This window comes from Tupaia chinensis, unplaced genomic scaffold (assembly GCF_000334495.1).
Source record: "Tupaia chinensis unplaced genomic scaffold, TupChi_1.0 Scaffold000018_1, whole genome shotgun sequence".
Lineage (NCBI taxonomy): Eukaryota > Metazoa > Chordata > Mammalia > Scandentia > Tupaiidae > Tupaia > Tupaia belangeri.
Window position 1 is genome coordinate 3744586 of NW_006159448.1, and position 13109 is coordinate 3757694.

Consider the following 13109-nt stretch of genomic DNA (forward strand, 5'->3'; position numbering starts at 1 on the left):
GAGACTCCACTCTCCAAGTTGGATACCAGACAGAGGGAGAGAGCAACAAGCAGACCATCCAGAAGTCACTTTGTGAAATAAAGTATGTGAGTGAGCGAATGAGTAAACACTCATTTTTTTTAGGAAGGTTTCGCCTTAGGGCATGTGCACTCACTGGAGACAGAGAGAGGCAGATACAATGAGAAGGAAAGAGAAATCACTCTTCGTGAGGATGATCAAGCTGCAATTCCTTCTCTTCCATTCTCCTCCCAGGATCTTGGACACACAACACATATGAGCCTGGCATGATTTTCAAGCCATAGGTTCTGGAACTTGAATCACTGTCAGCCATGTGGGAGTCCAGCGATGTAACTGCTGTGCCATCTGCTAGTGTAAACGCTCATTCTCATAAAAGAATTATTTTATTTAACTTTATTTAACTTTTATTTTATTTAACTTTATTTATTTATTTATTTATTTATATTTTAATTTGACCAAAGAGGGACATGAGAGAGAGAGAGAGACAGAGAGAAAGTGAGAAAGCAAGTCACCAGGTCCAGGACTTGAACAACAGTTGACTATGTGGGAGTCCACCACGCCACCTACTCGCCCTGTAAATGCCCATTTTTAAGTTGGAAACTCAGATGTTTTTGCCATGAAATGACCAGAGGAGCTCTATACACATTAATGACTTCCGTGGTTTCTTGCAACACCATCACAAAGATTGCAATTAGTCTTTTTTTTTTTTTTAATATATTAAGGATCTCAGCTTCTTTCAAATGACCAATCAGTGTCATCCCAGAATTGTGTGCAACTTATTTTTAACTTGATTTTCCTGAAACATTAGCTCCAAATACTGTAGTGAAGGAACTTCGCAAAGTCATCTAATCTTACTTTAGACTCCTGTTTAAAATTCTTGTCAAAACTTTCTGGCCTTAAAATATGATCTCTACTAGATAAGTTAATTTAAATCTACACTGAGATACTACGTTTCATCTAACTCTTTGAAAAGGACCCAGAAGTTTGATATTGCACCGCATTGTCCAGGAAATAGGGGGACAGGCGTTCGTACACATTGCTACAGGCAGAGGTAATTGTTACAACCTCTACAGAAAAAAAAAAAAAAACACCTCTGCTCAAGAAGCACTGCCCTGTGACTAAGGGTAAAGACTCACACAGGGTAAACATGGTGACAGAGACTGAGTCTCTAGAAGGGAGTCATTCTCAGGCAAAACCGTGTGTCTGCATGGGAATCATCCTAAAACTCTCTGCTTTAATACTAAGAGATATTGATGGAAATGAGGAATTTTATACGTTTGGGCCAACATAATTGGATCTACTCAAATAAATGAAAAGTTTCAGAATTTTGAGCACTGTATAAATTAAAGGAAAATTTATTTTTTAATCAAAGTAGGGAAAACCCAAGTATGGTATTTCCTCATTGCATCATAATATATAATGTCTAAGCCTTTTCTCATACATCCAAATCAGAATGTTTTTTTGTTTTTTTTTTTTTTTGGGGGAGAAGTTTTTGCCATAGGGCGTGTGCGCTCGCCAGACAGAGAGAGACAGAAAGCAAGAATGGCCACGCTGCAATCCCTTCTCCTCCATTCTCCTCTCAGGATCTTGGGCACGCACACACACATGCCTGGCGTGAGTTTTAAGCCACCGAGTCTGAGACTCAAACCGTGGTTGACTACATGGGAGTCCAGCGACATAGCCATTACTATAACTGCTGGTCCTCAAATCAGAATGTTTTTTACCTTCTATCTATGATACACACACACACACACACACACACAATCTAACTATACTATTGCATCTTGTGGTCTACAAAAATACACAAAAACACATAAAATGAGACACATATGGACTTAAGAGTATTATCGAAAGTACTATTTGAGACTTTGGTCTAGAAAAGATGGGCCTGTTTCTCCTTGCCATTAAGTACAACTACAAACTCTAGAAATAATGCATGAGGCAACCAAAAGAGAGCTCAGAAAAGTGGTGGGAGAAAGTCATTCTGCTCTGGATCCAGTACTGGAGGAGAAACATATACTACAGCAGGTGTCTTAAATCCCCCTACCCAACAAAAGAAAGAGACCCATACCAACATCTCTCAAATCTAAGCTCTCTTTCATTCTCTGGTCTAGCATGAATCCCATGAATCCCTTGCTAGCCTAAGCATGCCTAGTGGGACTGAGACTCCACTCTCCAAGTTGGATACCAGACAGAGGGAGAGAGCAACAAGCAGACCATCCAGAAGTCACTTTGTGAAATAAAGTATGTGAGTGAGCGAATGAGTAAACACTCATTTTTTTTAGGAAGGTTTCGCCTTAGGGCATGTGCACTCACTGGAGACAGAGAGAGGCAGATACAATGAGAAGGAAAGAGAAATCACTCTTCGTGAGGATGATCAAGCTGCAATTAGGGCATGTGCACTCACTGGAGACAGAGAGAGGCAGATACAATGAGAAGGAAAGAGAAATCACTCTTCGTGAGGATGATCAAGCTGCAATTCCTTCTCTTCCATTCTCCTCCCAGGATCTTGGACACACAACACATATGAGCCTGGCATGATTTTCAAGCCATAGGTTCTGGAACTTGAATCACTGTCAGCCATGTGGGAGTCCAGCGATGTAACTGCTGTGCCATCTGCTAGTGTAAACGCTCATTCTCATAAAAGAATTATTTTATTTAACTTTATTTAACTTTTATTTTATTTAACTTTATTTATTTATTTATTTATTTATATTTTAATTTGACCAAAGAGGGACATGAGAGAGAGAGAGAGACAGAGAGAAAGTGAGAAAGCAAGTCACCAGGTCCAGGACTTGAACAACAGTTGACTATGTGGGAGTCCACCACGCCACCTACTCGCCCTGTAAATGCCCATTTTTAAGTTGGAAACTCAGATGTTTTTGCCATGAAATGACCAGAGGAGCTCTATACACATTAATGACTTCCGTGGTTTCTTGCAACACCATCACAAAGATTGCAATTAGTCTTTTTTTTTTTTTTAATATATTAAGGATCTCAGCTTCTTTCAAATGACCAATCAGTGTCATCCCAGAATTGTGTGCAACTTATTTTTAACTTGATTTTCCTGAAACATTAGCTCCAAATACTGTAGTGAAGGAACTTCGCAAAGTCATCTAATCTTACTTTAGACTCCTGTTTAAAATTCTTGTCAAAACTTTCTGGCCTTAAAATATGATCTCTACTAGATAAGTTAATTTAAATCTACACTGAGATACTACGTTTCATCTAACTCTTTGAAAAGGACCCAGAAGTTTGATATTGCACCGCATTGTCCAGGAAATAGGGGGACAGGCGTTCGTACACATTGCTACAGGCAGAGGTAATTGTTACAACCTCTACAGAGAACAAAACCTCCAGGTTGATGATCCTTATCAAACTGCAAATACTCATGTGCATGACCTTACAAATTCCACTTCTAGGAATTAATACCACAAATAATTCCTCTTATACGTATATGCATGGTTTAGAAGAATCATGCCATAGGACAATAGGCAAAGCATGCTGAAATTTGAATAAAAATGTCTGGGGCATATACTTCCTTAGATATGCCTAAATCATCTTTGAACAAATCCACTCTAATAACCAATATTTGTTGCTCATGAGTGACTTGTGGGACACAGATAGGAAGACACTTTATATTTTCAGATTTTAAATATGAGAATGATTATGCATTTTTAAAAGTCATCATTTATCATTAAGTATATTATACCTTTTCCTATACTGTTTTTTTCTGGCAGCTCACAATAAAGTTTGTGGGTTTTTTGGGTTTTATTTGTTTGTTTTTTAATGCCATATGATACGTGGTAAGCATGAGAGAGGAGAGAAAAAGAGAGAGAGCGAGTGAGAGAGAGCTAGAGAGAGAGAGCAACCCCAGCAGTGCCTGGCTACGATGCAATCTTTATCCCTCCAATTCTCTGCCACATCAGATCCTGAGAACTCACTTATACCCTGTGCATTTCTGGTTAGCCCAGTGGGATCTGACTTCCTCTGTGCAGTGCTTAACCACTATGCTATGGGGCCCGCTCTTTTCTTCCTTTCTTTACTGAAATAGCAGCTAGCAAATATCACAAACCGAGATAACTTAAAATCTCTAAACCTTCATTTAACAGCCTAATCAATTTTCACAATGTCTAATATTTGTATGTTCAAATCTTCAATAATATTTCCTGTCTTCTATGCTAATAAAAAAATACATTTCGCATTGTCACTGCACTCTTTTCTGTATATAATTTAGCTGTTGTTACTGCAACAAGAATAGTGTTTACCATTTGCATAGGGGATTTTGCTTTTATTTTTAAAGAAACCATTTATATTTAGCTTAATGAAAGTTTAGCGCCTGTTTGAGAGTATCAAATGAATTTAAGGATGCTGAAAAGAATAGATATTTTTCTTAATATTCAGCATGATTTGTTTTGAAATGTCTTAGTAATGATAGCTTCATATTTATTTTAGCTAAAAAAACTAATCTAAGAAGCAATATACACTAAAGGCAAGATTTATTGTTAACAAAAATGAATCTATAGCTATAATTCAGAGTTTATATCCCTATGTTTTAGAACAGAGATGGGAATAGGGGCCAGCATACTGTTTATATCACTGGACTCCCACATGGTAGACCTTGGTTCAAATCCCAGACCTGGTGGCTTGAAAATCACATTGGGCGCACGTACATGTGTGCCCTAGATCCCAGGAGAACAGAGGAGAAAGTATTGCAGTGTCACTATCCCCCATAAGGGGTGATTTCTTTCCTTCTCACTGACTCTGTCTTTCTCTTTCTCTCTCTCTGGCCAGCACATGTACCCTATGGTAAAAACCTCTAAAAAACGAATAGAACAGAACTGAAATATAATAGATATATATAAAATATATGTGTATATATAACTCTTTTTCTTTTTCCTTTTTTTGATATTTATTTTTATATACATTCAATGACATTGTTTAGCTTATGAAGTGAACATTTCAATATGTGAACATTTCTCCCCAGTCCAGTTGTTCAAAATATCTTCAACAGATAACACCACACCTCCGCGTCCTGTCAATGCTCTGCCTCTGTATCCTCCTCCAAATGTCCTTCCCTAGGTCCCACTCCTCCACACACACCACATCTGGCATTCACACCCATCTCTTGTGTTTGTATATCTTTTAGTCAATCAGTTTCAGTCATAGAGTGCAGACATTTGGTATTTATTAAGTAGAGACATACAATATCTCTCCTTCATAGCCTGGCTTGCTTTACTCAGCAGTAACATCTTCCATATTCTTCCACTTTCTGTCAAAATCCAGGGTTTTGTTGGGTTTTATGGCTGAATAATATTCCATTATGTATGTGTGCCACAGTTTTTAAATCCATTCATACATAGAGGGGCATTTGGGTTGGTTCCATGTCTTAGCAATTGTGAATAGTGCTGCAGGAAACATCGATGTGCAAGCACTTTTCCAATGAAGAATTCTTCTGTCCTTTGGGTAGATACTGAGGAGTATTGCTGGATCATATGGTATTCCTATTTGTAGATTTTTGAGGAATCTCCAAATTGTTCTCCACAGTGGCTGGACCAATTTACATTCCCAACAGCAATGTAAAAGAGTTCCCCTTTCACCACACCCACACCAACACTTATAATTTTTGTTTGTTTGTTTGTTTGTTTTTTAATCTTAGACATTCTGACTGGGGTTAGGTGGTACCTAATTCTTGTTTTGATCTGCATTTTCCTTAAGATGAGGGATGTTGAGCACATTTTCATATGCCTTATGGCTATTCGTATGTCATCTTTAGAGAGTTGTTTTATCAACTCCTTCTCCCATCCTTTAATAGGGTTGATCATTTTTTATTTTTCCAAACAACAGCTTGAGATCCTTGTATATTCTGGTTATCAGTCCCTTATCTGATGCATAATTTACAAAAATATTCTCCCATTCTGAGGGCTGTCTATTCTCACTAATTACTGCATCTTTTGCCATTCATAAATTTCTTAATCTGATGTAATCCCACTTGTCTATTTTGGGGATGATCAACTGTGCTTTGAGGGTCTTATTTAAGAAGTCCTTCCCTACCCCAATGCCTCCCAGAGTTTTCCCAGTGTTTTCCAGGAGCAGCTTTATAGTTTGAGGTCTTAGATTTAGATCCTTGATCCACCTTGACTTGATTTTTGTCAAAGGTGAGAGGTAGGGGTTCAGATTCATCTTTCTGCAAGTGGAAATCCAGTTTTTCCAGCACCATTTGCTGAAGAGGTTTTCCTTTTCCCACTGAATTGACTGGTACCCCTTGTCAAAAATCAGTTGACTCTATGTGTGGGAATTTATTTCTTGGGACTCTATTCTGTTCCATTGGTCCACGTGTCTGTTTCTGTGCTAGTACCATGCTGTTTTGATTACCACAGATTTGTAGTATATTTTTGGGTCAGGGAGTAAGATGCCACCCACTCCACTCTTCTTGTGTAGAATTGCTTTGGCAATACAGGGTCTTTTATGATTCCAGATGAATTTTATTATTGTCTTGTCTAGATCTGTGAAGAATGTGTCTGGTACTTTGATTTAACTCTTTCTTTTTCTAATGAATGAATAGTGATATAACTACTTGGCAAAACTACTAAGATATCCAGTTAACCTTAAATCTACTTGTTCTCATTTTGCACTTTAGATCTACTTTTACTAAAGCACAGACTCTGAAGTCATTGCAAATATCACTACAGCTGTGCTGTTGAGATCATTAACCTAGAAACCACAAAGAAATAGAAAAAAGGCAATTATATATCATGTTTCATTGAAAGCAATGAAATGAGGTAGTTACTTGGACAGAAGCAAATTTACCACAAAGAGACAAAAGTTCATTTTTATGTATTGATGACCAAAAGTGTGAAAAGCACCAATTATTAAAATTCCACATTCACTTTAAACCTAACTTTTCTCACTGTTGATCACTTACAAGTTTGGCAATGATTTTCTGTGGGTCCCCAGCATCGGCCAGTACACGACTTATGGCAACGTCCACCTGTAGAGCAGAGAAAAGGGAAAAAGAACATGCATGTGATAATCTTGCACTCCTTAACTAGAAGTTACTCCTCAAAAGAAACACTCTGTTTCTTTATGAGGGTTTTTATGCTATACTAGAGTTGAAACATAGCCCATAAAATCCCCACTTAAGCAACAAAGCCAGAATGTTCAATATATGTGCAACCAAAGTACAATCTCCTGGTACTCAAAAAACCTTTCATTATTTTATAAGAAAAAGACGTAAATTAATTTTTTTAATTATCTCAAAAAGTCAGAAGGCATTATATTAAATGAGCTTCACTTTGACTGTTGAACATTATTCTATTATTCTATTCTAATTAACATAGTTTCCAAAGTTCACAGCTTATCGATGCCAACAGATATTAAAAATTAAATGGCGGGACCAGCAGTTAGCGTAATGGCTATGTTGCTGGACTCCCACGTAGTCCATTGCGGTTCGTGTCCCGGTTCCGGTGGTTTAAAACTCATGCCGGGCACATGTGCATGCGTGCCCAAGATCCCGAGAGGAGAATGGAGGAGAAGGGATTGCGGTGTGGCTATCCCCCCTGGGGGGTGATTTCTCTCTTTCTGTCTCTCTCTGTCTGGCGAGCGCACGTGCCCTTTACCAAAAAAAAAAAAAAAAATTAAATGGTTAAAAAAAGTTGAAGTCTTTGAAAACAAGAACAAATTCTTGCAAATACATGCCAAACCATCAGAATAAAAGGAACAGCAAGCATGAGAAAAAGTTCACTTTTTCAAAAAGCTTAATTTCAATTATTTAATATATATGTTTTTCAAATTCTTCTTGATACCATCTGCACTTCCAAAAAACAGCCTTTTCCTCTTACAGTGGCATCTTCATCTACTTTAGTGCATTTGTCTCAATAAATAGTTGTCCCGCAGACAAATTCCCATACAGTCCCAACAAAAAGAAGATTAGCTAAAAACCATGTCAATTGCTATGAAGTTTGCTTCATAGTTTCATAGGTTCCCTTAATTTCTTATGGCACATGGCTCAGTTTTAAAAAGAAAAATAAACTTCAAAAATCATTAGGCTAGGGAACCAGCAGTTAGCGTAATGGCTATGTCGCTGGACTCCCACGTAGTCGACCGTGGTTCGTGTCCTGGACCCGGTGGCTTAAAACTCACGCCGGGCGCGTGTGCGTGCGTGCCCAAGATCCGGAGAGGAGAATGGAGGAGAAGGTATTGCGGCGTGACCATCCCCCCTGGGGGGTGATTTCTCGCTTTCTGTCTCTATGTCTCTCTCTGTCTGTCTGGCGAGTGCACGCGCCCTACAGTGAAAATCTCTCAAAAAAAAAAAAAAGTCATTAGGCTAAATTTTCTATAATGCACTTCTTATTTAAAACTTCTATATTAATTTCCTAATTTTAATTGTAAATAGGATTCAAAGTATTTAACCAAGTTAAATACATTGTAAAAATTACCAAATAATGTTGTGTCACATATTGTCATCTTTCCTTTACCCAGAGATTTTAAATCTTCACCTTGGAAGTTCTTACAATACGGAGGTTCTCCACCTTCTTGAAACTGGCTGAGGAAGTCTATGCTTACTACCTAAGTGAACTTAAGTTCTTACACACTTAAGAGGGAGATTCAGGGGCTAGATGGTGACGTAGTTGCAGTATCTTATGCACTGTGAGACTTATCCAAATAGGAAGGTCCCAGGTTCATCCAAGTGTGCCAGTGATCTGGGGTGGGTTGTAAGCTGCACTTACAACATTAAGACCCAGCTAAGGATTCTGTCTGTCTCTCTGTCTGACTCATGGAAGAAATATAATTTTCAAAGAAGAGACAGATTCAGCATATACTTTCTCTGACTGAATCTCAAACCATCTTGACGGTCTACTCTTGGAAGCAAACAATAACGTTTCCAAGTTAATCCAATCCTCAGGTTCAATTCAAGTCGTTGTTTTAGAAAGTCTCAAGATTCTTGCTACAACAGTTTATTTGAAGCAATTCTGATTGTGAAGCACAGCTACTGACGTCACCAGTGTATAATATCCTGTCACTTTGCCATCTGTTTATTTAGATCTAAACACACTATAACTACATAATGCAAATTCATTCTACATGACAGGAAAAGAACTCCATCTGGCCTAACAATATAACTTTAATCAGCGATAATGATAATTATTATTAAAAACTTACTCGAGTTCTTTGTACAAAGCTAATAAATCTAAATTGATTTATAGCAGCGGAAATGAGCAAGGACTGTGAGACACAATGGGAAAAGTGAAAACTTTTTAGCGTTCAAACATTTTATGAGAAAGTAGCTAATGTTAATGTGTTTTTCTTAGACATACTAACATCCTTTACATTGACCCATTAAGTGGTCTGTTAAGTGAAGATCTCTGAAGCAGAGGGTGATCTATTACTTAATCTATGACTTTTTAAATTGTGTTTGGGGCTAATAAAATATTTAGCTCTTTTCTTTCTGTCCAGAATACTATCTGGTTAGAGAAAGAAAGAGAAAAAGACAGAGAGAGAAAGAGAGGAAAAGAAGGAGGAAAAGAAGGAAGGAAGAAAAAGAAAACGTAGAAGAGCAAGAGAAAAAGATGAGACCAGCAGTTAGCGTAATGGCTATGTTGCTGGACTCCCATGTAGTTGACCACGGTCCACATCCTGGACCCGGTGATTTAAAACTCATGCTGGGCGCGTGTGCATGCGTGCCCAAGATCCGGAGAGGAGAACAGAGGAGAAGGGATTGCAGCGTGACCATCCCCCCTGGGGGGTGATTTCTCGCTTTCTGTCTCTCTGTCTCTCTCTGTCTGGCGAATGCACATGCCCTATAGCAAAAACCTCTCCAAAAAATAATAAATAAATAAATAAATAAGAAAAAGAGAAGCTAATGACATCAGTAATGAACATATTAATACTTTGAATATTCTCCTCCTATTGGATTACATTTTTTAACTTCTCCTTTGACATGTCAATTTACCATCCAGAGAATTGCTCCCAGATTTGATACAGAAAAGTATATTTTTTGAAAATTACATGTTTATTTTATTTTAAATAATTATTAACTTAATTTATTGTTATCTTTTCCCTCATGTTTTCTTTTTTTTCTTTCCTTTTTTTTATTTCATTTTCTTCCATACATTCAATCACATTATTATTTGTCTTACAAAATGAATATTTCAACAGAAAAGCATATTACTAGAAATATTGTTAATGATTCTTGATGAAGTATCAGAGCAAGGCCCACGTATTTGAAAACAAATGATAAAGTATCTCTGACACAAGAAAAATTTAAATAATTCAACCTCGATTGCTGAAATCTTGTTTGGTAGTTTTAGTTAGCAATCTATAATACATTTAAGCAAAATATCTATTACTACCATAAAAAGAAGCCACAAGAAAATGCTTCTCTTGCTTGGTTTTTAGATTTTATTTGGTTTTATACTCCCTCCACCCTCTTTGGAGACAAAGAAATGATCACTTGACCCCCACACTTCAGAATTCTAGTCTCACATATGCACCAACGGATTTTGAATGGAATGTGGTTCTATATATGGTTGCTCTCTCTCTATCTCGGCATCTCTCTAGAGCTGTGACTCTGGAATATGCCCAGATGCTCAACACAACTGTGATCTTCCAAACAGCGTAATATATAGCCTTTGTGTTAATGCTGCTCTCACTAAGTCGCTGCAATTAACTGTTAACATATCTAACCTAACTCTCTGACCAGAGATGTCACTGAACTAAGCAATTTATTACAGTGTCATGCCTGTGATCTTAGTTTGATTCTTATGGAACATTAATAAGTACAGTTTTATGAAATATTCTGATACTATGATCAACCTCTCCTCCCCCAAAGAGTGCATGCCCTCAATAGATACAGAGAGAGAAGGAAAGTGAAAAAGCACTCCCCTTCACCTGGGACACAGTCTTTCTACATCACTTTTCCCTTCTCCTTTCAGGATTTTGGGCACACACGCACATGTGCCCAGCATGTTTTAGAAGCCACCAGGTTCAGGACTCAAATTGCTCAGTAGGCCATGTGGAATCTGGCTGGCTAAACCGCTAGAACATAGGCTGGCACAATTAACTATGTTTTAATATAAGACTTAAGATTTTTGTTTCCATAATTTCTGCTGTACAAAAGTGCCAAAGAAATGAAGAGGTAGATAAATGATTTCCATACCAATTATCTAATATAGAGAAAAACAACAGAACCTGCTCCAAGCTTTCCTTCTTACCTTCCTTCCATCTATTTATCTATTTGTAATTATTTCGAATGCACCTTCTTTTTTTTTTTTTTTTTGGAGAGATTTTCACTGTAGGGCGCATGCGTTCGCCAGACAGACAGAGAGAGACATAGAGACAGAAAGCGAGAAATCACCCCCCAGGGGGGATGGTCACACTACAATCCCTTCTCCTCCATTCTCCTCTCGGGATCTTGGGCACGCACGCACACGCGCCCGGCGTGAGTTTTAAGCCACCGGGTCCGGGACACGAACCGCAGTCGACTACGTGGGAGTCCAGCAACATAACCATGACGCTAACTGCTGGTTCCCTCGAATGCACCTTCTTTGCTCCTTGTGTTAGGTACTAGAAAAGGAGTGGAGATAAACTACCGAGTTAGAGCTCTATGAGGTTACCACCCTCACAGAGTTTACAATTAATTCAGCATTATTTCAAAGGGAAAATGTCATAACTACTTTGTATATAATATTCATCTTCTATAGGTTTAATGGAAAAAAAAACAACAAAACTAAATTGTGTGTGTGTGTGTGTGTGTGTGTGTGTGTTTTAGAGGTTTTTGCCTTAGATTATGTATGTTCGCTGGAGAGAGAGAGACAGAGACAGTGAGAAGGAAAGTGGAAATCACCTTGCAGGGGAGATGACCATGCCACAGTTTCTTCTTCTCCATACTCCACTCAGGATTTGGGGCATGCATGCACACATATCTGGCATGTCAGGATACCAGACCCAGGACTCAAACTGCAGGAGTCCAGTGACATAACTTCTATGCCATCTGCTGACTCCAATAAAGTTAAATTTTTAACAGCCTCTTAGCCTAGGAAAAAAGAGTTGGACAAAGCCAGATTGAGCCACCTCATTCCCAGTGTGATGCCTAGCGACTCGGAAGTCTGCTAAATTCCTTGTACAATGATTTATCTATGTGACATTTAAAATGAGATTAGCCCAGAACATTTCAGCAAGCAGGATAAGTATGACTTCTGAAAGATTCCTTGTTTGTCTCCTTCTAACAGAAACAGAAAAGCTTTAACTATGGTCTAATGTCTTACTAGGGACTTCCTTTCTTCCCTCTGTTCTCTAGAAATGCAGTACCCTTAGGAGTCTTGTTTCATGAGGAAAAGAGATCTTATGTCACTAGCATTATAGTGTGAATTAGTTTTATAAATTACTTCTCCCAGGAGTATGCTTTTTAAATGAAGACTGCCAAGACAGGAATTAGTCAAATACTAGAATATGTAAATGGAAATGTTTTGGGACTTTGCCAGTGCTGCCCAAATCTGCCCATTTCATGTCTCAACCTGTTACATGATTTTTCCCCCATTGTTTACTGCAATCATTCTTTTAAGGCTATGTGAGAAAATATGCTCTGTTTTCACTTAAAAATGAAGAATCTGACATTTCCATATGGCTTAGTGATAGCAGAATTATTTAAACTAATATCTCCTGTCATTCTGACTCAATCAAATAGATGAAATTAAAAAAGAAAACATTTGAAACAAATGCTTCTGCTATTTTTGCTAACTAATTCAGCCTTTTAAAAGAACTGCTGATTATTCCACATCAGTATTATTTTAACTCACAGGCAATCCCCTCTCCTTTGACACTGTGTTATTTGTCCTGGAAGTTAGCACATACGATTTTGTTTATGTGATAACGCCTGTTCAGATGTTGCTCAAAAACATGTTCCTGAATTAACCCACTTACTATAGTTTCATGCTTGTGACCTTAATTTAAATTTTGTGCATAATTAATAAGTGTAGTCTTATCAAATATTATGGTTGCATTTTGTTGTTGTTGCCATAGGACCCATGCATTCACCAGAAGGACACAGAGAGAGGGAGAGAGAGAAAGTAAGAAAGCAACTCATGGGACAT

General features: G+C 37.9%; 1 protein-coding gene across 1 annotated transcript in view; it reads right to left on the minus strand.

Moving 5' to 3' along the window:
* ERBB4 (erb-b2 receptor tyrosine kinase 4) overlaps positions 1–13109 on the minus strand; it is a 1304701-nt gene that overhangs the window by 408987 nt on the left and 882605 nt on the right. The window contains exon 5 of the mRNA XM_006140094.3: positions 6944–7009. Within this exon, the coding sequence (XP_006140156.1) occupies positions 6944–7009 (66 nt within the window). The remainder of the gene's footprint in view (positions 1–6943; positions 7010–13109) is intronic.